The 26,559-nt window shown below is 45.8% G+C and overlaps 2 protein-coding genes across 2 annotated transcripts in view; one reads left to right on the top strand and one right to left on the bottom strand.

Moving 5' to 3' along the window:
- PTPRT (protein tyrosine phosphatase receptor type T) overlaps positions 1-26,559 on the bottom strand; it is a 1,472,724-nt gene that overhangs the window by 1,402,175 nt on the left and 43,990 nt on the right. The gene's annotated exons all lie outside the window — the stretch shown is intronic.
- LOC106734780 (protein CEBPZOS-like) lies at positions 13,122-13,364 on the top strand. Its single transcript, XM_014587506.1, has one exon. The coding sequence runs from the start codon at positions 13,122-13,124 to the stop codon at positions 13,362-13,364; it is 243 nt and encodes an 80-aa protein (XP_014442992.1).

The following is a 26,559-nucleotide window of genomic DNA, read 5'->3' as shown; positions in this document are numbered from 1 at the left end:
GGCTTGCTTTCTCACTTTCCCTCTCTCTCTCTCTCTCTCTCTGGTCAAATTAAAATAAATAGATAGATAGATAGATAGATAGATAGATAGATAGATAGATAGATAAAGTTCAATAAAATAATTCTCTGAGAAAAGTTTCAGAAAAATACATATTATTTTTTTTAATGTGCATAGACTTTAAAACGTTTTGCACCAAAATAAACTTGTATTTTAAGTTCATTTTTCCACAAACCTCATATATTCCCTCAAAACATTCCCTGTGTTCAGACCTTGGCTTCTGAGATGGGGCAGACAGTCATCCCCACACTGATGGGAGACAGAGACAGAAAATGTGTTTGCACACACACAGTCAATGCAGGGACCAAGTATGGAGCTCAGAGTCACCAATTCTGCCAGGGAAGACTCCAGAGGGGCTTCCTATTGGAGGTGATGTGTGAGACAAGGATGAAGGCTGAGCAGGACTCCATCTGAGGCACAAGGGATCTACCTGCCTTGAGTAGTCCATCAACAACCCAGCTTAGGGACGTGTCCTGTCCTTCAGATCTGTGCCCACGACAGCTGCTAAAACCCGTGCCATCACTAGATTGATAGGCCTGGCTCCCACACTGCCTCCCAGGGACAAAGCCTTGTCTGCTTCAGGGACATAAAAACCAAAAGAGGCCATTCAAAACGCTGTCCTGCTGTGATGAAACAAAACCCAAAATTATTTAGACAGCAAATCAGGCAAAAGGTAAATCTCCAGTTAAAGCAAAATTCAAGGGAAAAAAAAGCCTCTGCCATTTAGATCAACGCTTTGCCTCTGGCTCAGTTACCACCAAGCTACAACCTGTACCCACTGAAGTCACCCTTGGGCCACAATCATTGTCTCCTTGAGATTTGGGATCCCAGATAACTCCTACATAAGCCTGTCTTTGAAAACTCCCAAACCCTTCTCCAGAGCCCAGTTCATAAGGGAAGTCAGGGAGATGACCAGGAAAGAGAATCTTTTCCAGAATCTAGCAGACCAATCTGAGTTTCAATCCTAGCAGCTTTTATTAATGAACCATGTGACTCAAGGCCAACTAATGCATCCATTGGATCTCAGCTTTCCCATGTGTGAAATGGGGATAAACATGCCCACCTCAAGCCAACCGACGGTGTGGTGGTTAAGGTAGATGGAAACCACATGCGGTTCAATTCTCAGGCCTGGCGGCTTGGAAAACATGCTAGGCACATGGCTGTATGGACCCAAAACCTGAGAAAACAATGGAGGAGAAGGGATGGTGGGGTGGCCATCTCCCCAGGGGATGCTGTCTCACTTTCTCTCTTTTCTCTCATGCAAGCACATGCACTCTCTAGCAAGTTAGGAAGGAAGGAAGGAAGGAAGGAAGGAAGGAAGGAAGGAAGGAAGGAAGGAAGGGAGAAAAAGAAAATGCCTTCCTCAAAAGAGTGAGGTGGAGGTCAGAGGAGCTGAGGCGAGAAGCGGGCCCCGCTCCCAGGTGTACAGCCCCGCCCTGCCTCCTTTCCCATCCCCTCCATCCTGTGGGATTCGGTGGCATAGAGGGAACCAGGTGGGCAGCGACACTGCCTGTTCGGCAGGGCTCTCCCCATGCTCCTGCCGCCTCTCCATCACTGCCCTTCTGCAGAGTGCCAGCAGTAGATGTGTGAAGACCCAAGTCCTCTCAGCTGTTCTCCTTGTGACTCAGCCTTGGGCAGTAAGTTTGGAAATATCACACACTGAGCCTGTTCTGGTGACATTTCAAATCCAGAGCATCGCTCACAGTCCCCTCCCAAGCTGTGTCCGGTCAGCACCCATCACTCAACTTTAGGGAGCATTTCCCTCTCCTTTTCGAGGGTTCTTACTCCGTTCTCACACAGGAATAGCTCTTTATAGTTTATAGACGACTGTCACATGCCTAATCCTATGCAATCCTCCCAGCAACCCTGCCAAGGAGGAAACTGACCAAATTGGTTCTCCAAAATCACCTAGCCAGTAAGTGGCAGAGGAGGGATTTGAACCTAAGACGTTCCAGTTCACAAGCCTCATATTTTGTAGTTACTCAGTACTGATGCAATAGGAACAAGTGAAGACCCCAGTCTGCAGTACCAGACAAGAGCTGAGTCAGACAATGGATGACGCCCTGGAACTCTCTGGTGCCCACTTGACTACCCAAAGACGTGCTGCCCAGCTCATGGGGCCAGGAGCCCAGAACAGCCCGCCCAGGTCCCAGGAGGAGTAAGTGGCTGGAACCACCCTACGCAGGATACCTATAGGAATCAGCACTAGGGGAGACCAGCAGATGGTGTAATGGCTACGTCACTAGACTCCCATGTAGTCTACTGCAGTTCGAGTCCTGGATCCGATGGCTTAAACTCACGCCGGGCGCGTGTGCGTGTGTGCCCAAGATCCCAAGAGGATAATAGAGGAGAAAGGATTTCGGCATGGCCATCCCCCCAGGAGGTGATTTCTTGCTTTCTGTCTCTCTCTGCCTTTCTTGCGAGCACATGCACCCTATAGCAAAAACCTCTCCAAAAAAAAAAGACATCAGCACCAGGGTCTGCCCGCAGTAAAGCTGCTCTGGTCACTGTCCTCTCAGGCACCTTTACCTCACAAGGCTCGGCCTAGGTTGCGAATTGGCAGTAAGACCTGGACTTATACTCCAGCCCACCTCCTGCAGAAATGACACACCTAGAGGGCCTGGAACCAAACCCACTGCTCCTTCCCTCCCTCGTGGCTTTCTCTAGCCTGACCATCTTCCATACGTCTCCTCCTCCCAACCTTCTCCCTCTGCTCAGAACAGCTTTTAAATAAACAAACTCGCTCCCACCCCCCTGCTCAGCCACCTCCCCAAATGTGCAGATCTGCACCTTCTGTCTGAGCTGAAGCTCATGCATCCCCCAGAGCCCCACTTTCCCCGCAGCCCTCTCCAGCTGGAGCAGCTCCTCCCCACCCCTTCCAAACATGCACATATTTAGGTCCAAATCTGCAGTCAACATTCTCCTTGCACCTCACTCCTGCTCTTGGGCATAGCTTCCTCACCTCAAGTAAAGCTGTCTCTCCAAGCTCTTTTCTCTCCTCCTCCTCATCAACCCTCTTCCTGAAGACCCTCCCCTACTTCAGGTGCAGTGTCCCTCTCCCCACTAAATAAGTCCTGGCACCTTCTAGAACAGGGCTTCTCGCACTGTCGCCACTAAGTGGAGCATCCTTTGGGGTGGGGTCTGACCTGAGCTCTGCAGGAAGCACAGCGTCCCTGGCCTCCCCGCCCTGGATGCCAGCAGCATCCTCACACCTGTCAGTTATGATAACCAAACACGTCCCAGATGTTGCCAGGGTCCAGCTGGACTCCAGGTCCAGCACCCTGACCACCTCCACCCAGCAACGGTCACTTTGTTTGGCTTCATCCCTTCCCTGGTGCAGCCACCAGCCTTCTCCTCCAGTCAAGGCCACTAGGAGGCAGATGGAGGGTGACTCTGGATCCACACAGACACGCTAGGGCCCACACTTTAACACAGTGCACCAGCCAGTCTTCCTGCCTGCACCCCCGCATCTGTAATGAATGATTCGTGTTCATCGCTCTCCCCTTTGCCCTCTGTCTGTTCTGCCTCCTCCACTATGCTGCAAACGGAGAGCGGGAACTTTCTTGCTTCATGGTTCTAACCATGATTCTGTGCCTGGCACACAAAAAATATACATTTATAAAAGGAGGAAAGGAGTGAGAGAGGAAAGAGAAGGAAGAGGGGAATAGGAAAGATAAAAGAAAACTTTTTTTTTTTCAGGAAAATGGAAAAACTTCCCTAAAAAAGAGGAAATATTGGACAGATGAAGCAATCAATGACAGTCAAATACAACATCTGTGTCATGGAATAATCTACAGCTAATAAAAGGGAGAATGTATCTCTGTTTTCACCCACATGGAAATATTCCTAATAAAACTGACTATGCATACTCCCATCTGTGCATTTATGCTCAAAGAAATATCTAAAAGCATGCCCACCAAATGGTCAAAGATTTTTATTTCCATGTGGTGAGATTTCAGGGGAATTTTGTTTTCTTTTCCCCTTCAACTTCCCACAATAAGAAAACATTATCTTTCCAAACAGGAAAATGTATACATTGTGAAAGAGAGATTTTTGCTATAGGGTACATGCACTCACTGGAGAGATAGAGACATAAAACGAGAAATCACCCTCCCAGGAAGGATGGCCACACCACAATCCCTTCTCCTCCATTCTCCTCTCAGGCTTTTGGGCACATATGCACACACGCACACAAGACTGGTGTGAGTTTTAAGCCATCAGACTGGGACTCAAACCATGGTCAACTACATGGGAGCCCAAAGATGTAACCATTACACCATCTGCTGGTCATATCAAAGGATATATTTTACAATGGGAAAATTCTCATGATAGAATGTCAGATGAAAAGTGAGAAAAACAAACAAGATGCTTATTATACATACATACCCCAGTTAAAGTGATTTAAAAATTATATACAGAAAGTACTAGAAAGATCAGAAGGAAATGTGCATATCAACAACAGCAATTCTGAGGTGGGGATCTCTACCATTTCTCCTTTATACCCATTTTTTTTTCCCAATCCTCTAGAGCTACATGGTCCAATAAGTAGCCACTAGTCACACTACTGGCCCTTGACATGTGGCTGACACAATAAAGGACCTGAAGTTGGCATTTTACTTATGTATATGCATTTCTATCTATGAGAGAGAAAGAGACTCTTGACAGGGTCTCACCACATCACCATCCTCCTACTCTAGTATCATCAGTAGGACTACCCAGGTGTGCCCCGGCCCCTGGTCTGTGTAGGTCGGAATCAAACCCAGACCTCCCATGCAGCCTTAGCCACCATGTAGAAGCACCTTCTCCCCTGCACCACAGACCAGACTCTGAAGTTTTTATGGCATTTTATTATTTGATATTTAAGGGGGGTTTTTTTTGAAGAGGTTTTTGCTATAGGAGCATGTGCTTATCAGACAGAGAGAGACAGAGAGACAGAAAGCAAGAAATCACCTCCCCTTGGGATTTAAATTTATATAGCCTCACATGACTAGTGACTCCTGGGCAGCACTCTAGAGTGAACCAATAATTTTACAGTCAGAGAAAGAGCACTCAGGGGGGACAGCAGGTGGCATGGTGGTTGAGGTGCTAGACACTCCCACACGGCCGACCACGGTTCAAGGCCTAGACCTAGTGGCTGGCTTTCTCACTTCCTCCTCTCTGTTTGTCTCGCTCTGGTCAAATTAAAATGAATGAATAAATAAAGAAAGAAAGAATTCTTTAAAAAAAGAAGCGCACTCAGTGTGATTTTTAAATTAATAAATTAAAGCTCAATGCCGAAAATCCAAATGCCACCCCAGTGCCTGGCCCAGTTCCAGCCCTATTGGGCTGTTTATTCGTGCATCTGTTTATTCTAAGATTTGAATGTCCCATCCAAACTTTCTTGGCAGATACTGTTTTTTATACTTTTTTAAATAAAGGGTAATTTCTTCACTTCTTATTCAGTGTTTGAAAGTGAGGCAGAGTCAATGAACTCACGCATATTCCAGTAACTGACTTCCTTAGACCTTAACAGAAGGTACTTAAGCTCGCAGATGTTTGCTGGTTTTCAAAAGGAGGCCTTGCTGGGTATGAAAAAAAAAAAAAATTCCCCCCTAATTTTTTGCTCAATTTGTTTTAAGTCAGTAATGAAATCTGTGAATCTGCGCTCCCTTTCTTCAGGAAAAATGGAATTTTGATCTCTTTTAAAAATCAGAACGCAAGGGGATAATGGAGAAATCAGTCTCAATAGCGCATTTCTTGATGGCTTCGGAGCTGTGATGTAAAACATGATGATGCTGTACTTTTGGGGTCTTTGAGATTTTTGCCACAAGCACAGCGGCTCAGGTGGGTTACTGCCTGATGCATGGCTTCTTTGGTAGATTTTTGTCAACAAATTGCCTATGTGCTCTTTTGAAATAAAAACACGACGTTCCCGTCTTTGCACAAAGACCACCCCATTCTGTTCGCCCTAGGGAAAAAAAGACTTTGTACTAATCATCTTCTCTCCTACAGAGCTAAAGGAGAGACAGGAAACACTTATTGGGCTCTTTCTTGATGCCAAGTGCAGCCACACACATAAGGGCTTGAATAACTAGTCTCTTCTCGGTCCAGGGCCAGAGTAGAAAACTGGGAGGGTTGGGAGGGCGCTGTTTGTCCTCTGGTTCCACAAACTAAATAAGAATAGAACAAAACACTGCACATTTTTGTGTTTTATTCACCACCTTAATGCATACACTTTGTAATTTTTGCACTCAGACACATAGAGCAGGCTAATGGAAAAAAAAAATAAAGAAAAGAAAAAAATGCCCCCCGAACCTCACCGCCCAGAAACAAAAATCATCCACTTTTGGAGAGCCATGTTCTGAATCTCTCTCTGTTCAAGGGTTCTCAACTAAGTGCAGTTTTGTCTCCCAGAGGATATTTGGCCGTGTCTGGAGACTTGTCCAGGAGAGGATGCTACTGGTCTTTAATGGCTAAAGGCCAGATATGCATCTAATCATCCTACAGTGCATAAGACAGCCCCTTCTTTCCCTCTACAAAGAAGTACCTATCTCAGCTGAGACAGACATGTGGCTATGCAGTTGTGATAACTACATGATCACGTTCACACCACACCAGCTGTTCGTCATCCTATGAGAAAATATGCGTTACTCATCTACTATGGTCAAGCACTACCCTCCTCCTTAAAGAGGGCCGCATTTCATTTTTACCAGAACTCTTTAAGAGGAAAGATTATTACAGATGTTACGGATGAAGAGACTGAGGTTCAGAGAAGTGAAATGTCTTGCCCAAGGTTACACAGTAGTTTTTCATGGTGCTAAGACTGAAGTCCAAGAACGAGGAATTCCAAATTGCCTTTCTTGTCTGCCTATTTGCTCCCTTTTATCCCAGAATCCAGCTTACAAAGGGCAGTTACAGATGTGGGCTTAAGACCTTTCAGCTCTCTTTTCAGAACCCAAGGGAGGCGGGACCTTAGTCTGTGAGTGCATCATCCATGCTGTTCTGTTATTGAATCCTTTCTATAGCATAATTTGTTTGTCGACATGGTCTGTCCAGAATGAAACAAACAGGGCCAGCCCCTTGACACTGCACGCATGCACTGCTCAAAAGAATTCTGATCTCACCTGGTTTGACTCTCAGGTCAGCCTGAAATACACCAGACACATGCACAAGTGCCGAGGATCTGACGGACTGGTGGGCTAGAGGAAAGGGATCACAGCATGACCAGATCCTGTGGAGGGTGCCCCACCCCCCGACTCTCACATGCACCTGCATGTGCTCTATCACGAATAAGAGGGATTTTTTTTTTAAATGCCAAGTCACCTTTAAAAAAAAAAAAAAAAGAATGAGGGGACAGCAGATGGCATCATGGTTACATCACTGGACTCCCACATGGCCGACCATGGTTTGAGCCCTGGACTTGGCAGCTTGAAACACACTGAGCACATGTGCACGTGTGCCCAAGACCCAGGGAGGAGAATGGAGAAGGAATTGTGGCATGGTCATACCCCGCTACCCCACCCCACCCGGAGGTGATTTCTCATTTTCCCTCACTGTCTGTCTCTCTCCCACAGTGGACATGCCTTAGGCACAACAAAACACAACAAAAACTCTTTTATAAAAGAAACAAATACTTTCAAGTTTCTCCCTAATGACTTTGATGCCCATTTCTCATTGTATTTCCAACTGCTTTCCTGTATCTATTTGTATATCATGTGACATTCATGTGCTCCTTTCCTCAGCACAAATACCAAAAATGTTACATTCATAACTGTTCTTTGTTATGGGTCAAACCCTCCATCCTCCTCTTGATCTCATTCAATAGTTTACCTTGAGTTCTCCTTCCTCTGACAGGGTGCTGCGATGCCCGCCTCCTGCCTTCCTTCGTTGCATTTTGGCTGGGGTTCCCAACTCTCCTGCCTTACCTTATCTCATTTCAGGTGTGTGCTTTGAAGTTAGCATGGTTGGAACGGCGATGAATTAAGCCAATCTGAGAGTCATTTTCTTTTCATTGGTTTTAAAATTTTACATGTGCTTTTATAAAAAAAATCTTTGGTCTCAACTCCATTTTCTGGTTTTATGTTTTATGTGCTTCTGTCCTTTATTTTCTATTTTTTTCCTACCTTCTGCTAATTCAGTAGACAGAAATTTTTAGTTCTACTGGTGAGTATATTTATGTCTTCAAATAACATGCTTTAATGTACATGTCTGAAATCATCAACTTCAAAAATGAAAATATAGCTATTGACTCCCCTTATAAACAATAGGAAAATTAATTCCCTTCTACTTCCTTACTCTCTTCTCAGCCCCAACTTCTCAGTTCAATGGTATGCTCTGGGAATTTCTGTCTTTTAAATTATGAAGTTATTTTGCTGTGTGTGTTTTGCTTTAAGGAATTATAAGGGCTACCTTCTGTTTTATACATTTTCCATATTTATTTAAATTCAATTTTAAATATAATTTCAAAATGCATCTCTATTCTATCACTTTCCTTTCCAGAAACGCCAGATGCTTTTCTTGTGAGTTCTTTGTTTCGATTAATTTCTCTTTCTTTAATAATTTATTTATTCATTTGTTGTAATTTGACCAAAAAGAAACACACACACAAGGAGAGAGAAAAAGAAAGAGAGAGAGAAAGTGAGAAAGCAAATCTCCAGGTCAGGGACTCGAACTGTGGTCAGCCATGTGGGAGTGTCCAGTACCTTAACCACCATGGCACCTACTGGCCTCTTGACTCATTTCTTAATTAACTGAATCATGTTTTCAAAGATTCCTTCCCTACTTCCTTTCCCCCAAGAAGGATATACAAATGTGTTAGTTCCTAAATTCTACAGACTTGAATCATTGGTAAATATCAACTATAATGAAATTTTGGATCCCTCCTTTTTTCCTTCCATTGCCTTCATGGCTTCATTTTTTTTCTGGACTCTAATGTCAGAGTCAAAAAGCTGAAAATGTGTTCTAGTCCACTTTTAAAACCACACTGGGTAATTGATAAAGAACAGAGGTTATTTAACTCACGGTTTTAAAGTCCAAGGTCAAGGGGCCACATCTGATGAGATTCTTTCTGTGGGTAATGAATTCTCTGCAGAGTCTCGCAGTGCAGGGAATCACATGGCCAGGCAGACCAAGAGCAGATCACATATGTCTATGTGTCTGCAGATCACATATGTCTGTGTGTCTGCAGATCACATATGTCTGTGTGTCTGCAGATCACATATGTTTATGTCTGCAGATCACATATGTCTGTGTGCCTTGCAGATCACATCTGTGTGTCTGCAGATCACATATGTTTATGTGCCTGCAGATCACATATGTCTGTGTGTCTGCAGATCACATATGTCTGTGTGTCTGCAGATCACATATGTCTGTGTGCCTGCTTTTCTTATAACGCTACCAGGAGTCAATCAGGAGGACCCCACCCGGAGGACCTCATCCAATCCCAGTCGCCTCCCGAAGACTCCACTTTTCGATGCCATGATCATTTTAAAACTCCACCCTCTCAACATCATTAGAACGCCTCACCAAATTTCAACACATGAATTTCGAGGGAACACATTCACCACAGCAAGTCATCCACTGTTTATTTTCTTTGAAGATAACTGGCTTCTGCCTGAATTTTCATCAGCAGGTGAAAATGTAATAGTTTTATCAGAGTATACGTCTCCTTAACTTTTTTCTCTGCATTAAATTTGCTTCATAACACTTTTTTTAACTGAATGTTTATCTCTACCTTCACTTTAGGAATATTTTCTTCTAGTTCCTCTTTGAATATTGTTTTTGTTGCATTTATTTTATTTCCTACTATCAAAGAATGTAAGTTATTCTCATAGCAGTTCCAGGTTTTCCTCTTCATATCTGGTCAGTGTGCCAGTCAGAGTTCAGCAAGGAAAACAAAACCATATTACTTATTTTAATGGCAACAATTTAATGTAAACAATGGATAACTAGGTATAAAATTATTAACTAGTGAAAAGGCAAAGAGATAATGTTAAGGTATAATACGGACAACAACTATAGGGAGCGACTACCACCTTGAGGGTTGGGTATACAAAGAGCAGAAGTTGGTGTTAACACTAAGTGCTGGGGACGGCAGGTGGCGTGGTGGTTAAGGACGCTGGACTCCCACATAGCCGACCCCAGTTCCAGTCCCAGACCTGGTGGCTTGCTTTCTCACTTTCCCTCTTTCTCTGTCTCACTCTCACTCTGTCCCTCTCTGATCAAATTTAAAATGAATAAATTAAAGTTAAATAAAATAATTCTTTTTTTTTTTTAGGAGAGATTTTCACTATAGGGTGCGTGCACTCGCCAGACAGACAGAGAGACATAGAGACAGAAAGCGAGAAATCACCCCCCAGGGGGGATGGTCATGCCGCAATCCCTTCTCCTCCATTCTCCTCTCGGGATCTTGGGCACGCACGCACACATGCCCAGCGTGAGTTTTAAGCCACCGGGTCCGGGACGTGAACCGCGGTCGACTACGTGGGAGTCCAGCGACATAGCCATTATGCTAACTGCTGGTTCCCAAATAAAATAATTCTTAAAAAAAACAACAACAACGGGTATGCTCAAGAAGGTCCCAGGACCAGAACCCAGTACTTTTCCCATCCAGTGTGTTACCCCAATACTACTACCTGGCCTGAAAGCTTTTTCTTAATCGATGTCACAGCCTGGAGGCACAGTTGGTAGTGCTGGAAGCTGGAAGCTAGTTGGCAGACAGTGGGTTTGAATCCCCGGGTCTGCTTGAAAACCCACCAGGCACACACACATGCCCAAAATCCTAGAGGGAATACTGGGTGAAAAAAGGATTGCAGTGCAACGAGCCCCTGTAAAAGGTGCCTCTCTCCCTCTCTCTTGCACACACGATCATGAATAAAATAAATAAAACTTAATAAAGGAAGGAAAAGAGAAAAGAAGAAAGTAAGGGATAAAAAGGAAGAGAAAAGTTTTTAAAAACTAGTGATGCCTTGGGGGCCAGTAGGTGGTGTAGTGGTTAAGGTGTTGGACTCCCACATGGCTGGCCACGGTTCCAGTCTCAGATCTGGCAGTTTTTTCTCTCTCTCTCTTTCTGTCTGACTCTCTCTGGTGAGTGCATGTGCCCTGTAGCAAATTTTAAAAATAACAGTGATAAATAAAATGAAATAAATCATTGTTTTTTAAAAAAACCTGGAGATGTTCTCCCTTCCCCCAGAAGTCTTGGGTTAATGCCTCTTAGTTAGGGCTGACACGGGGAATTTTAATTCCCAGTGGATTCTGATATGCAGCCAGGTTTTCATACAGGAAAAACTCATTGCACATAGATCCACTATCAGAGAATTCTGAACAGTGGATGCCAGACATCATTAGGAAGCAAACAGTTGTTGACATCCAGAAGACTAGGTTGGCGGGGAAAGTCTGATAATTGACTTTTCACCATGAGATGTCGGAAGTGAGCAAATACCCAGAAGGCTGTGCACACTTTCTCTCGCTCTCTCTTTCACACACAGACACACACACACACACACACACACACACATTCATTTTTCTCCAGAAGAGAGATAGCATTAGAAGAAAGTTATGGGTGTGAACTGAAAGACAAATGGCAACTTCCTTTCATATAACTGTAAAGTAGCGTGGGCTTCATCATCTAGAGTAATATAAGAGTTCTCAAAGTGTGGTTTCTGGACCAGCAGCATCAATATCACCTGGAAATATTTTAGAACTGAAAATTCTTGGGCCCCACCCTAAACCTGCTGAATCAGAAACTCTGGTGGTGGGGACCAGCCACCTGTGCTCTGGCAAGCTTTCCAGATATTTCAGATGACAACTCAAATTTGAGATTCACCACCCAAAGGAGTGATATCTGGAAACAGCATATCAGAAAAAAAAAAAAAAGTGAACTCCTGATAGGCCTGTACCTTTGAAGCCACAGGGACCACTCATTACGGAAATGCAGAGTAGCCCTCCTTGCCTCTGGTACCAGCCATGTCACCATGGCAGCACGGATGCTCCTGGAACATCTGCACATCCTCAGATGTTCACCACAGGAACATCTTTCCTTAATGGGGCAGTTGGGGTGTAAAAATCACTCTTATGCCCTTTGATCTTTCACCTTTCTGTGGAAACTAGCACCATCTCATTGCCTTTTTCTTCAGCACGCTAAGAACATATTTTTTAATCTATCACAGTCCCATTTTATCTTCTCAATCAGTGTAAAATATTTTCAAATTATAACAATGATCATCTGATGGTCTTAGTTTTTATCTATTGCTGGGATTTTGCTCCTTTAGTGATGAATGGCCCCTGGAGTGTGTTACATTAGCTTCTTGGCTGGGCATATCATACTGTTGACACTGATGGAGCTCAGAAGAAACTAAAGCCCCCCCCCTTTTTTTAAGTGTATTATTTGTTGAGTGAAAGAGTTCCCCCACGCCCACGTCTTCCATCCAGCCAGTATCACGGGCATGCCCATAGTTGCACCCAACACATTCAGGTCAACCCAGGAAAGGAATCTGGGGCCTGCCCATATGGCTCCAGTATCACCAGCAGTGCCTTACCACCTGCTGGTAGCAGTTGGGCCCCCTGACTTACTTTCCACAGGTGATGTTAAGTCACATCTTCTCTGTCCCAGCTTCAGTGGCACAGGTCATAGCATACTGGTCTGCAGCACTGGAAGCCACATGGCCTTTCTCACACCACTCTCCCCTCTCATTATTTCTGCTCCAGCATTGACAGACTTGGATACATCGTGATTTCTTTAACTTCCTCAGGGCTTCTGCATAGGCTATATGTCCCCTTCACCATCGATGCCCTTTTCCAGTTAATCCCTTCAGTGACATCCCCATTAACCTATACAAGAATAAAGCTTATCAGGAAACACCATACATGGGGCAGTTTTCAAAACCTTTCTAATTCTATTAGGTCTCCTTGGAGAACATATTTCTCTTCCTGTCTTCAATATCTGCTAGGATGACCAGCCATTCAAATTAAATGTCCCAGGACTGAAGCATTTCTAGGGACGTGAAGTTTTTGGTGTTGAGGAAAGCTTGATCTCAGGTAGAAAGCACTTGGCTTCTGCTCGCCGACCTGACTTTCGGTTTCCCAGGATGGCCCACCCGATGGAACCACTGGCAAAGAAAATCTTTAAAGGAGTTTTAGTAGCTGAACTTATGGGCATTTTTGGAGCATATTTTTTGTTTAATAAGATGAACACAAGCCAAGATTTTGGGCAAACAAGGAAGAAGAAATTCCCTTTCATCTTAAAAGTTTATTACAAATCCATTGAACAATCTGGGCTGTATAGGATCAGAGAACAAGATCAAGAAAAATGGCTGAATAGCAAAAATTAGAACCAGTCATCATGCTCAGCCTCCCATCTAAGCTGTTGGAGACCTGTGGGAGAAGAAAGATGCACCTTCCACACTGCAGACGCTTGGTGGCCCCACAGCACATCCTACGGAGTACCAGGGACTTCTGCTCTGCCCTGGCTTGAGTTTCCCACCCACAGTCCAAGTCAACTACTTGTTTGTTGCTTTTCTTCTGTATTTATTGTTAAATATCAATGTTTTACAAATGAAAGACTAAGGAAGGAAAAGGGAAAAAAAAAATTTTTTTGTGTGTTAAAGCTGCTGAGAATCCTGGACAGATTGGGATGAATTGACCATCCCAATGAGATGCCATTATTTTTCCCCCACCAGCAGCTTCTTAAAAACCAAGGACAAGAGCTAAATATTCTCCCAAGGAAGGATCTTGCATGTTCCATTTCTACAGGTTCTTCTACACTTTCCACTTCCGATTAGCCAGTCACTGAGAGCTGCCATTAATTAACAATAGATTGTAGACCAGAACTAATTGCAATACATATTTTATTAATTCCCAAACAAAAGGTTGGCTTCAATTAACCAAGTGTGAGAAATTTGATTATGGTGATTTGCACATATGCCCATAGTTACCATCACCAGTTAACAAGCTCATGCCCCAAAAGCCCTCATTAGTGCATGCATTTATGGCACATAAACAAAAATAAAAAGCTATGATGCCATGGCTTCATTTTTCTAAATTCCACGAAGGACAAGGAAGAAATTACAGTACTATTTATGCAGGATTGTAAAAGCAATCATTACACATTATGATACAAACCCAGCCACATTCTCAAAGCATTTGCCAAGTGTACAAGCCCATATAAAAGAAGTGCCTTGCATGGAAATGCCACCATGGCTCGCATATAGTTGATACTTAAATGTTTTGGGGGGACCAGTAGATTTTCATAATGGTTACATCACTGGACTTCCACATGGCTGACCATGGTTCAAGTCCTGGAGCAGGCAGCCTGATACTCATGCCAGGTGTGTGTGCGTGAGTGTCTAAAATCCCAAGAGGAGAATGGAAGGGGAGGAATTGCTGTGTGGCCATAACCTCTGGGGGGGAGTGATTTTTCTCTTTCTGTTTCTCTGTATCTCTCTGTCTCTCTGGAAAATGTGCACACCCTATATCAAAAATCTCTCGCCAAAGATAAAAAAAAGTTCTTTGACTAATGTTGCTGAGTATTAGAGCTGCTAAGCTTCTTAGAACTAACTCTATAATTATGACACTCAGAAAAGAGAAGTGACTTTGCCAAGATATCACAGCTGCGAAGAACAGCTAGAACCAAATCTCACTATAAACCAGAATTTCTCAATTAGCATTGCTAACATTTTGGGTTGGCTAATTCTCTGTTGTTGAAGATTGTCTGGGCATTGTAGAATGTTTGGCATGCCTAGCTCTACCCACCAGGTTTCATAACATCCCCTCACCCAGTCATGAATTGGGGAAGAGGTGTTGGCAAGGAGTTACGGAATCCCCCTTGACAGAGAACCATTGCAAATGTAGACCAGTAGTTCCCAAAATGTGGTCCCAGACCAGCAGCATCAGTGTCACCAGGAACCTATTAAAAATGCAAATTATTGGGACCAGCAGATGGCATAGCGGTTATGTCACTGGACTCCCACATGGTCAATTGCAGTTCGAGTCCTGGACCCGAGGGCTTGAAAATCACACCAGGTGCGTGTTCGTGCATGCCTGCCCAAGATCCCAGGAGAAGAACAGAGGAGAAGAAATTGTGGCATAGCCATCCCTCCTACAATGTGATTTCTCACTATCCTTCTTACTGTGTCTGTCTGTCTGTCTCTCTCTCTCTCTCTGGCGAGCACATGCACCCTAAAGAAAAAAAAAATCTCTAAAAAAAAAGGAAATTATCAGGCCACACCTGGACATGTTGAATCAGAAAGCCTGGGCATGGGTCCTCACAATAAGCCCCCCCCCCAGTGATTCTGATGTACGTTCAAGTTTGAGAACCGGTGGCTATAGAGCATCTCTAACCCTTGTATGGAGATTGCTCTTATTCCTGCTTGAGAGATAAGCAAATTGAGGCTCAAAGAGATTACCTGCCTTGCCCAGATTCTAATTTAGTAACAGCAGACTCAAACCTTGAAGCGGCCTTAATACACCCGAAATCGGCTCTGTCTCTCTACCATGCCTCCTCAAACACAAGACAGCAAGGACAAAGAAAGTCTGAACTGGGCTGGAGCCTACTTAACTACAACCATGAGCACTACAAAGGCAAAGCCAACAGTCCCACGCCCCTTCCATGGTTGCCACGACCCGTGGGGGGTCTGAGACAAAGAAGAGTCAGAGCCTGGAGAGGCTCATCAAAGCTGACTTGAATGGGTGCCGGTTGTGTGGTGGTTAAGGCTTTAGACTTCCACATAGCCGACCACAGTTTAAGTCCTAGACCCAGTGGCTAGAAAAATCATACTGGGCATGTGTGTGTGCATGCCCAAAATCCCCAAAAAGGGACTATGGCATGGTCATCCCCCCGGGAGATGATTTCTCACTTTCTCTCTCTCTCTCTCTGGCGAACCATGTTCTACGCTCCCCTACCCCCCCTAAAAAAAAATTGGGCATCATAGAAACAAAGGCACTGATGCCTCCAGACTAGCTCTTGATGAGCATTCTGACTCAACATTTATGGAAAATAAATTTTGCCTCCCCAGCCACCCTCTTTTCTGAGAACCTTCCCCACCATTTGGATAGTTACCATATTGTAAGTAGAAGCAGTCATTTTGTATATTGTGACCTCATAGTGACCACAGTCGGTTGGCTTGTGGCAAGTGCTTGACCAAAGCTGAACCAACAGCTCCCTCCCTTGGGATTTTGAACATGGACACGTTAAGATTTGAGTGAATCCCTCCCCTTGAGTGTTGAAACTATGAGATTTCAGATTCTGGAGCTATTGGTCACTGTGTTGTTCTACCTTTCCCATGAAGACTGCTTCCACTCACAACCAAAAGAGAGCTGACTCAAATAAGAACAAGCAAGGACGACATCTTTCACACGATTCAGGAAACAAAGGGAAGTGTACCACAGTTACCTGTACCCCTGATTCAGAGAGCTTGTTCTGGGAAGTTCCCTCCCATCTACATGGTCTGTGGCCTTTGAAGATGGTTCGATCTTCCTTGAAAACCAGAGCCATACTGGGCCCCCTTGGCCCAGAAATTATCACTGGGATCTTCCCATCATGCCCAGTAACAACACCTCAGACTAATGGCAAACTCTGTATGGGAGCCCAGCAGGTGGCATGGTGGTTGGAACACTGGACACCCACATGGCTGACTCTGGTGCAAGTTCCAGACCTGGTGGCTTGTTTTCTCACTTTCCCTCTCTCTCTTTTTCTGTGTGTCTCTCTCTCTGGTGAGTGCCTATGCCCTCTAGCAAATTTTAAAATAATAACAAATAAGTAAATATATTTTTAAATCCACATGGGAAGGAGGAAGTCAAAATATTGTGAGTGAAGAAGTCGGGAGTTCCTTGAGGGTGGAGATTGGTTTAATTGACAAGAAACTGGCATTTTGGAGAAAGCAGAAGAAATATTTTTTAGAACAGCTGTGACTCCAAGCTTTCTTGCTTCAATGGGGGAAGGAGGGTCCAAACTCAGCACCCTCCCCTACACCTCCAACATATAATATTTAACTCTGTATCCCTATTTAAAATAATAACAAATAAGTAAATATATTTTTAAATCCACATGGGAAAGGAGGAAGTCAAAATATTGTGAGTGAAGAAGTCGGGAGTTCCTTGAGGGTGGAGATTGGTTTAATTGACAAGAAACTGGCATTTTGGAGAAAGCAGAAGAAATATTTTTTAGAACAGCTGTGACTCCAAGCTTTCTTGCTTCAATGGGGGAAGGAGGGTCCAAACTCAGCACCCTCCCCTACACCTCCAACATATAATATTTAACTCTGTATCCCTACCTACAAAAGTGTCAGAACAGAGATGATATTGGTGCTTTTTTGCTAGATGGAGGGGTAGAAAATGGGTGGATGGGTGCTCTATGAGAATAGTGTTGTTTTCTTGTTCTCTTTTTTTTTTTTTTTTTAAGTTTTTGCTATAGGGCATGTGTGCTCACCAGAAAGACAGAGATACAGGAAGCAAGAAATCAACCCCCAGAGGGGATGGTCACACAGCAATCCCTTCTCCATTCTCCTCTTGGGATCTTGGGCACACATGCACCCGGCATGAGTTTAAGTCACCGGGTCTGGGACTCGAACCGTGGGTGCCTACACGGGAGTCAAGTGACATAGCCATTATGCCATCTGCTGGTCCCAAGAACAGTGCTATTCTCTAAAGGCAGGATTAGGAGCCCCTGGCAGAGTTACGAGGCAAGGACTTTGGGTGATTCCAGCAACACCTTTTAGATGGAGGATCATTGACGGATGGAGAAAGTGGCTCCAAGGGGTATATAGAGGATGCTGGCTAGGAAGACAGAAGCCTGCCTGGAAATGACCTTCTGTGTAAACCCGAGCAAGTTTCTTTGCCTCTTTGAGACTCAGTTTTTCCATCTACACAAATATGGGGCTGTCCTAGTTCTACCCTCTCTGGTCTTTTTAATCTCCCAAGGCTAAGGAAACTTCATGGAGTCGGGGTGTCCCCAAACCAGTAAAGCAGTGTTCCAGGCCCTCTGCAGAGTAGGTCTCATTGCCCATCTGCTGCTCCTGTTTGCAGACGACATCAGGATGGGTGGGCAGTTGGGACATCTCCAATTTCTCCAAGAACATCACTGCAGATGCCTCTGAAAAGGGTGAGACGTGGGCCTTGTGGCGAGTGAGAAGTTTGGAGTGCTGCCACTCGGTCCTGCCTGTCCCCACGCTCACCAGACAGGCACTGAGAACTCCCTGAGGGGGCGGTGAGGAGCACCTGGCAGAAATGGTGCCCTTCCTTATCCTGCCTAGGGTCAAAGAATAAATTCCAGAAACTGCTGGGACAATATAGCTGCTGGAAACAATGCAACACTTCAGCCTAGAGGGTCACACAGGGCCACACTCTGGGGCATCCCTTTGCCCAGGTTAGTCCAGTTTCTGCTCCTTTGCAAGTCCCTTTTACAAAGGTGTACATCAGGCCCCAGGTAACCAGTCCAAATCCTCTTAAACCTAACCGGGACATCTCAGTGCAAATTACCAACAAATAATTTTCTTTTGTTCGTCTGTTTGTTTATGTTTAGATTTTTGCCAGAGGGTATTTATGCTCTCCAGAGAGAGACGGAGCAGAGAGAAAGAGAAAAAGAAAGTGAGAAATCACCCCCCATGGAGAACAGTCACACTGCAATCCCTTCTTTCTTCCCTTATTTTCAGGCCTCCCAAGTCTAGGGCTCAAACCACACAGTCGGCCATGTGGGATCTCCCCTTATTTTCAGGCCACCCAAGTCTGGGGCTCAAACCACACAGTCGGCCATGTGGGATCAAGCACCTTAACCACCACACCACTGGCTGACTCCATTTTTTTTTTTTAATTGCTAGTGGGTGAATGCACTGGCCAGAGAGAGACAAAGAGGGAGAGAGAGAAAGTACCCTCCAATGGGGTGTGGTCATGCCACAGTCCCTTCTCCTGTTAGGATTTGAGCATGCAACACACGTGCCTAGCATGTTTTTCAAGTCACCAGGACTGGGATTCAAACCATGATCAGCCATGTGGAATCCAGTTTCCTCAACCACTAGGCCATGGGCCAGCTCCAAAGCATTCCCTTTTATGGAGCACTCAGTATGTCCTAGGACCTACCTGCGCCAAGCTTCCTTCATTTACTCCTCACAGCTCCACTATCCAGGAGATAGTCTGTCAGCAGCACAGTACGAATGTACTGCAATATGCAGTTCAGAGACCCTGTAACTTGCCCCGGGGCAGAGTGAGCAGTGACAGAACTGAGCTAGGAACGTTGGTCTGTCCGCAGTCAGAGCTTGCGTCTCTGACCACAATGACACTCTGCTTCCCAGCACAGCCCAGATCTTAAAACCAAAGACTCTCACATGCTAGACGTGCAAGCCTCACACTGGCTTGCACTCTGGCCAAGGCCTCATGACGCTGTTTGCACTCACGGTCCTACAAGTCCTGCCACATCTCTGCTTGCTCTTCCTGTAATGCTCCAGCTTCTGCTCATGCTTCCCTCCTCCAGGGAGACTTCCTGACCCTCCCAAGCCCCTAAGGTAGAAGTAACCTGGCTCTCTTCCCATCCTGGCTGACTCCGTGGGAGCATCAAGCACAGGAAACATTACCACCATTGTTTATTTAACATCCCAGCTTTCTGGATTTGAGGCTCCTAGAACAAGCCCATGTCCCCTCCGTGTCTGTATGTCCAGGATCTAGCCCAGGGCCAGACTCACGAAGGCTTCCAGTAAACAGTGAACAAGGAAGCAAGGAAGCTGACGCCTTATCAGAAATCCTGTCTCGGGGCCAGAGGGTGGCATGGTGGTAAAGGCGCTGGATCTCCACAGGGCGGACTGCAGTCTGAGTCCCAGACCCAGCAGCTTGAGAATTACACTGGGTGCAAACGTGTATATGCCCAAAATTTCAAGAGCAGAATGGAGGAGAAGGGACAGTGGTGTGTCCATCCCCTTAGGGGCCATCTCGGTCTCAGGCAAGCACACCTACCCTAAGACAAAAGCCTAAAAATTAAAAAGAAAGAAATCCACTTTCAAGTTACACAAGAGAACAAGATCATGGCGCAGGGGTGCTGGCACAGGGTATGTGTTGCTCAGCACAATCGTATTCCATGAATGGAAGATTACATGGGCGGTAACACAGCTGAGCATTTGCACCCAGACTCTATAACTTCCCTTCCAGGTGACCTGAAGGGCAGGGTCCAGATACAATCTGGATTGGAAATGAAAATGTCAGACCATCAACTCTAAGGTCCCAAATTACGTGCTAAACCTTAAACCAGCCTGCAGAGACAACAGACCTTAGAAATGTGGTAAGAAAATAAGCTCTCAATGCAAACCTTGACAGGGAAAGGGACATTAGTCACTCCACATTGCAAACGGACTTGGCCGAATTCGGCAGGGAGGGGGTGTTACAAAATCCTCAAAATAAAATTTCACTATCTGAAAACTTTCTAAGAATTGGGTTCCCCCACAAGGAGACCCTGAGACAGTTTGAGAGCAAGTAGTTTATTTCAGAGTGACTCCAGAAAGTAGCAGCAGGGAAGAGGGAAGGATAGACAAGGGAAAGTCGGAAGGTGTGCAAAGGTGGAGCAAGACACTTCCCAGGGCTGACCCACATAAGAGGGTTCCAGGTTTGCATCCCGAGCCCTCCCTGGATGTGTTTGCTAAGCCTATGCCAGTAATCCAGGGCTGGCTGAGGCTAGGAGGTGCATCGTGGGAGGGATCTGTTGGGAATGCTGTCTCCCTCTCTGTCTGCCTCTGTTTCTCTTACTCATAGAAGAAAAAAAGAGAGAGAAGAGATGGAAGCCAATTACAATGCATTATCTGTGCAGTTACCAGCAGGGGCAACTAGAGCTCCTGGGAAACTCCAGGAGACAGTAGACAAGCCTCACCTCTGAATTAACCCACCTACAGGGAGAGGGAGGTGGGGTATTTATCCTCTAACTCCTGTCTGCCACTGCCTGTGTCCAGGGCCACTGACTCCCCGGTAGTTCCAGCCTGCCCAAACACCCAGGTCTGAGAGAAGACCCTCTAGTGGAGAGCAGTGGGTGTCTGTACCAAGACACCTCAGCCTAGACGGGAACGGGATGTGCCAAGGATGGGAGTCACCAGTAGGCCCTGCCACAAAGCCCAAGAGGGGACCCAAGTGTGACAGGAAGTTGTCTCCAGCTAAGGGGCATCAGAACCTAATGAAAACCAAGCAAGACAGTGGGGTCAGAGACAAAAGCAAGCTCTGGGCCAAGGAGACACTCAAACCCTCCATCTGCCTCTCCTTCACGATGTATATATCTGTCTGTCATCTCTCCCTCCCCGACCTGGAATCTATTTTCTTCTCTCAGTCTGAATTTTCCTCCCTCTTCCCCCTCCATATCTTTCCACCACCCTTCCTGTCCCTATTTTTCCCACCCCTTCGGAGCCCATAACACGAAAGCAAAGTATCTTGCTTAATATTTGTTTACTTAGGAACAGTGAGTTTTATGTACACTGTTCTTAATTAAATTCTCAGCAAGTTTCTATTTGTGGATAGAAAGGCATTCTGCCCAAGAAGGGGGGCTTTAAAATCTTGGCATCTGATTACTGATGCACTCCCCACCACCACCCCCCGGCACTTGGAAGGAACACTTGGGATTCGTTCTTTTCATTCGGGACCCATGAAGCTATTCGTGTTCTCGGCAACACCAATTATTGGCAATTTCACTTTCTGAGGGAAGTAGATTTCCTTCCAGACATCCTGTAGTGGCGCTTTGGAAGGAGTGGTGACTCGCTGCTTCGTCTGTGTGGGCGGCCGATAGATAAATGTTCGCGCTAAGTGCCAGGCGGGGTAGCTACAAGAAAGCGCTTGGTCTTCACCCAAGCCTCCGTCTGGAGTTCTTGCTCTCTCGTTGGTTTTGGGAGTCCTCTCTCAATACTGTATCAAGAAAGCAAGCTTCTCCCTGCCTCTCAGACACTTCTCTCTCCTTCCAGCTTGTTCCCTACATGCTTTCCCCTAAGACCACCCAAGAATCACCTTCTCCTCTTCAGAGGAGCCTTCCCTGGCTCCTCCCAGCTGGCAGACACCCTCTCCTCTATGCTCCCTGAACTGGAGACCACCTGCTTGTCTGGCACGGCCCAGACTGCATCGTCTGCTCACCAGGCTGTGGGCTCCTGGAGGACAGAGTCCCCACCCTGGCCAGCGTGTCTCCCTGAGAATTTAGCATGGAGTACAAGCTTAGTAAGTGTCTGCTGAATGAATAAATACATGAATGAAAAGATGGAAGAATGCGGGAGGACTTACTAGAGGCTCAGAGTGGTTCGTAGAAACTCCTGGGCCGACAGCCAGCCAGAAACGTAAGCAATCCAGAGTCCAGGAAGTGCAGTGTCATTCACTCTGGGGTGGGTGTAGGGGTCAGAGGGAGCCCAGGTGACTGGATCTGTCTCCTATGGCCCGAGGAACTCCTGTTTTCGTATACTTGGGTTCTGGAAATGGGGGTCCACTTCTCCAAACAGAAGCTATTATTCTACAGTTCCAACCACAGCATTTTTTTAGAGCAAGCATGACATACTCGAAGGAGGCTAGTCTGGGACTGGGTTTTCTGACTCCCAGTCCAGTGCTCCTCAGTCCACACTGACCTAGAGACGTCGTCTGGCTCCAAATGAGGACCTTGCACCTGAAGGCCCAGCCAGGGAGAACATCGGCCCAGCCCAGAGAGGAGACTCTGAGATGGGGCAATGGGAGAGACTCATGGGGGAGACGTGGGGTAGCAAGGCTGATACCCCAGCCTGGAGTAGGAGCAGGAGTCCAGCCTCCAGGTGTGAGGAAAGGCCAGAGATCTCTTGGATGGAGACCCCAGATCAAGTGACGGTCAGGGGCCTACACTGGGTTCAATGGGGCCTGTTCAGGTGGACCAAGGTGGCCACATTCCCAAAGGGCAGAAGTCAGGAGAGGTCTGGAGTGCACACTGGAAAAGGCAAATGCCCGCTGGGATCCAGATCCCATGACTCTGCACCCCATGGATGGAAGAACAGCAGACAGCAGCCTTGGCGGCTTCTGAGAAACTAAGGAGTCTGGGAGGCTCAGAGCGCATCCAGAAGACAAGCAGCGGCGCCACCTGCTGGCGCCTGTGGGAATTGCAGCTCACGCCAGCCAGCCTCAGGCCACAGAAGTAGTAGGGGGAGGTGGCTGAGCTCAGAAGACAGACTCATCTGTTTACTTTTCCTTTTTAAAAACTATTTGGGGACTAGCAGAGAGCGTAATGGTTATGTCACTGAACTTCCACGTAATTGTCTGCGGTTCAAGTCCTAGACCTGGCAACTTAAAACTTACGGTGGGCAGTGAGCACCAGTGCCCTATAGCAAAAATCTCTTATAAAAAAATTATTTTAACATACTCTTATGAAAAACTATATATAAAAGTAGCAAGAATTGTAGTTTTGAACTCCCAGATACCCACCATTCCACTTCATTAATTATTAGTTCATTGCAAATCTCATTTCCTCTTTATTTCCCCCTACTTTCCCTTCTCAATTTATTTCAGATCAAAATCTCAGACATCATAGCAGTTCACGCCTAAATGTTTCCATATGTATCTCTAAAATAAGCATTTCCACCAAAGTAGCCATGACACCATTACCTCACACATACACACAAATTCCTTGGTATTATCCAGTATCAAATTGTCTCTTCTTGGGCCCAGCAGCTGACTTAATGGACGTCACTGGACTCCCATGTAGTCAACTGCAAGTTTGAGTCCCAGACCTGGTGGCTTAAACTCACACCGGGTGCGTGTGCATGCGTGCCCAAGATCCCAAGAGAAGAATGGAGGAGAAGGGATTGCAGCATTGCTATCCCCCCTGGAAGTTGATTTCTCCCTTTCTGTCTCTCTAACTCCGTCTTTCTGGCAAGAGCACGCGCCTTATAGCAAAAACCTCTCAAAAAAAAAAAAAATTGTCTCTGCAAAAACCTCTCAAAAAAAAAAAAATTGTCTCTTCTAGCCAGGCTACAAGAAGAACCAAAGGAACTCCATTTTAAAGTTGGCACAATAGTTTGTTTTTAAATAACAGACCTTGCTTAATGTTTTAACTTGCAACACTAATCATGACTTTAATGAGGCTCTGCAGAGACCAGGCCTTGAGACTACAATCCAAGAAGCAGATGTGTTAAAGGAAGATAAACATTTCTGCCCTGGGGGCTGGCAGGTGGCATGGTGGTGGCGGTTAAAAGAGCTGGACTCCCACATGGCCGACTGTAGTTCAAGTCCCAGACTTGGTGGCTGGCTTGCTCTCTCTCTCTCTCTCTCTCTCTCTCTCTGTCTCTCTCTCTGGTCAAATTAAACTAAATTTAAAAAATCATTTTCTGCCCTGGACTAGGGCCAGCCAACCCAGCACAGCTAAAAACACCAAGCCTGCCGTCAACATGTCTCCTCTGTGGGCCAGTCAAGGAAATGATGCACTGTTGTGCTGGCAAAATAACACACGGTTCCCCTTTCCTTCTCTGAAAATCCTCCTCCTTAGGGCCAGCAGGCGGCGAGGTGGTTGAGGTGCTGGCTCCCACATGGTCGACTGCATTTCAAGTTCTGGAACCAACAACCAGGTCCATGTGTGTGTGTGTGTGTGTGTGTGTGTGTGTGTGTGTGTAATTCCAAGGGGAAATGGAGAAGGGACGGTGACATGGTGAATCCCCCTAGGGGGTAATTTCTCACTTCTCTCTCTCTACCAAGTGCAGGTGCCCCATGGCAAAAAATCTAAAATGAATCAATCATTTTTTTAAAAAACATCTTCCCATTAGGCCACGAGGGAGGATATGCTCTTTGGATATCAAGTCTGCCATTTCTCTGGGTTGCTGGCTTCCTGAGAAAACCTGCTTTTCCTTTCTACCAACACTTTCTCAAGCTCTGACTTTCAAGCAGTAAGCAAGAGGACTTCGGTCAGTACCAGTTTTATCTGGTTACAGTCTGACAAATTCTTAATTTTTTTTTCTACATGACCCGTGATCTGGATTTTATGGGTTACATCCCTGCGATATCATTTTCCGTGTGTCTCAGATTTTCTGAACTGTGAGTCTGTCAACTGGAGTCAAATCTAGAGGTATATACCAATTCAGTTTTGATTTCTGTCAAATCCACTTCAGAAGAGCTGGGTCTCCTATAGGAAAGCAAATAAAACCTACCCGCCTCTTCTTTCATGATGTCAGCAGTCACTGACAGTCATTACGCAGGCCCATTGTTTCCTTGGGGACTGCAAAATGGTGACATTCTTTATTTCTTTAACCTCAGCCCTGCTGACTGGAGTTAGATTGTATTTTATTGTGGTTTTGGGTATTCATGCTGGGAAAATTCATTTCCAATGTTGTAAAAATATACAGTGACTGAATTAAAGAAAGAAAAAGAAATAATAAATTTTAAAAGGAGAAGAAAAAGCAAAAGAAAAAATGGTGACATGCTAATTCTTCCATTAGCTGTTTACTTTTTTTTTTTTTTTAGAGAGGCTTTTTACTATAGGGCATGTGTACTCGCCAGACAGACAGAGAGAGACAGAGAGACAGAAAGTGAGAAATCATCCCCCAGGGGGGATGGCCATGCCACAATCCTTTGTCCTCCATTCTCCTCTCGGGATCTTGGGCATGCACACGCAGCTGGTGTGAGTTTAAGCCACCGGGTCTGAGACTCACAGCTCGGTCGGCTACATGGGAGTCCAGCGACATAGCCATTACGCTAACTGCTGGTACCACAAAAATGATTTTAAAATAATAATTAAAAAGAAAGACTTCCCTGCTTAAGAGCAAATTGGAAACAGATGGAAAGCCTTCATTTAAATAGAGGGCCGTGCATACCTGAGGGGTGACAGCTGCTGCTCCCAGAATTCCAAATAGGTCTGTTCCACTCAAGTGACTCCGAGAACTCCAGGGGCCCCAGGCCTGTCAGTACTGTTACAGGGTCAGACTTCAGGACTCCCACGCCTCTTTAGCTTTTGCACACACACAAAAAGAACCAAGCACCAACTCCTTAGCCCTGAGTGACCAGGGCCTTCCTGCCTTATGCTCCCACTTTAGAGGGCCCTTCTCTGGCCTTCCTAAGACCATACTTCTCTCCATCAAACAAGGAATCTGAAAGGCCAAGAGCATATGCCCTCCTGGCCTCCCCCTTTCTAGACCATCCTGTTTCCTAAGACCCCAACGCTCTCTGCCTAATGGTCCCAAGCCTTCTCCCAGCACCTGGATCCATCTTCCTTTGGGTCCTTCCTTCCAAAGGTCGACTGATCCCAAAGTTCACAGCGTTAGGCTCAAAGAGCCAAAAATGAGTTTATCCACAGGGGAATGAAGAAGGGCATTAGAAATGCAGGGTAGAGGGAACCAGCAGTTAGTGTAATGGCTATGTCGCTGGACTCCCACGTAGTCGACCGCGGTTCGCGTCCCAGACCCGGTGGCTTAAAACTCACACCGGGTGTGTGTACGTGTGTGCCCAAGATCCCGAGAGGAGAATGGAGGAGAAGGGATTGCGGCGTGACCATCCCCCCTGGGGGGTGATTTCTCGCTTTCTGTCTCTATGTCTCTCTCTGTCTGTCTGGTGAGCGCACGCACCCTATAGCGAAAACCTCTCCAA

The sequence above is a fragment of the Tupaia chinensis genome, unplaced genomic scaffold, assembly GCF_000334495.1.
Source record: "Tupaia chinensis unplaced genomic scaffold, TupChi_1.0 Scaffold000216_1, whole genome shotgun sequence".
NCBI classification, from domain to species: Eukaryota; Metazoa; Chordata; class Mammalia; order Scandentia; family Tupaiidae; genus Tupaia; species Tupaia belangeri.
Note: the sequence above shows the minus strand (reverse complement) of the source record. Positions and strands in the feature narration are given on the sequence as shown.

Bases quoted from the DNA above. Each gene is read 5' to 3' on its own strand.
- LOC106734780 (XM_014587506.1), top strand. From the start codon at position 13,122: ATGGCCCACCCGATGGAACCACTGGCAAAGAAAATCTTTAAAGGAGTT.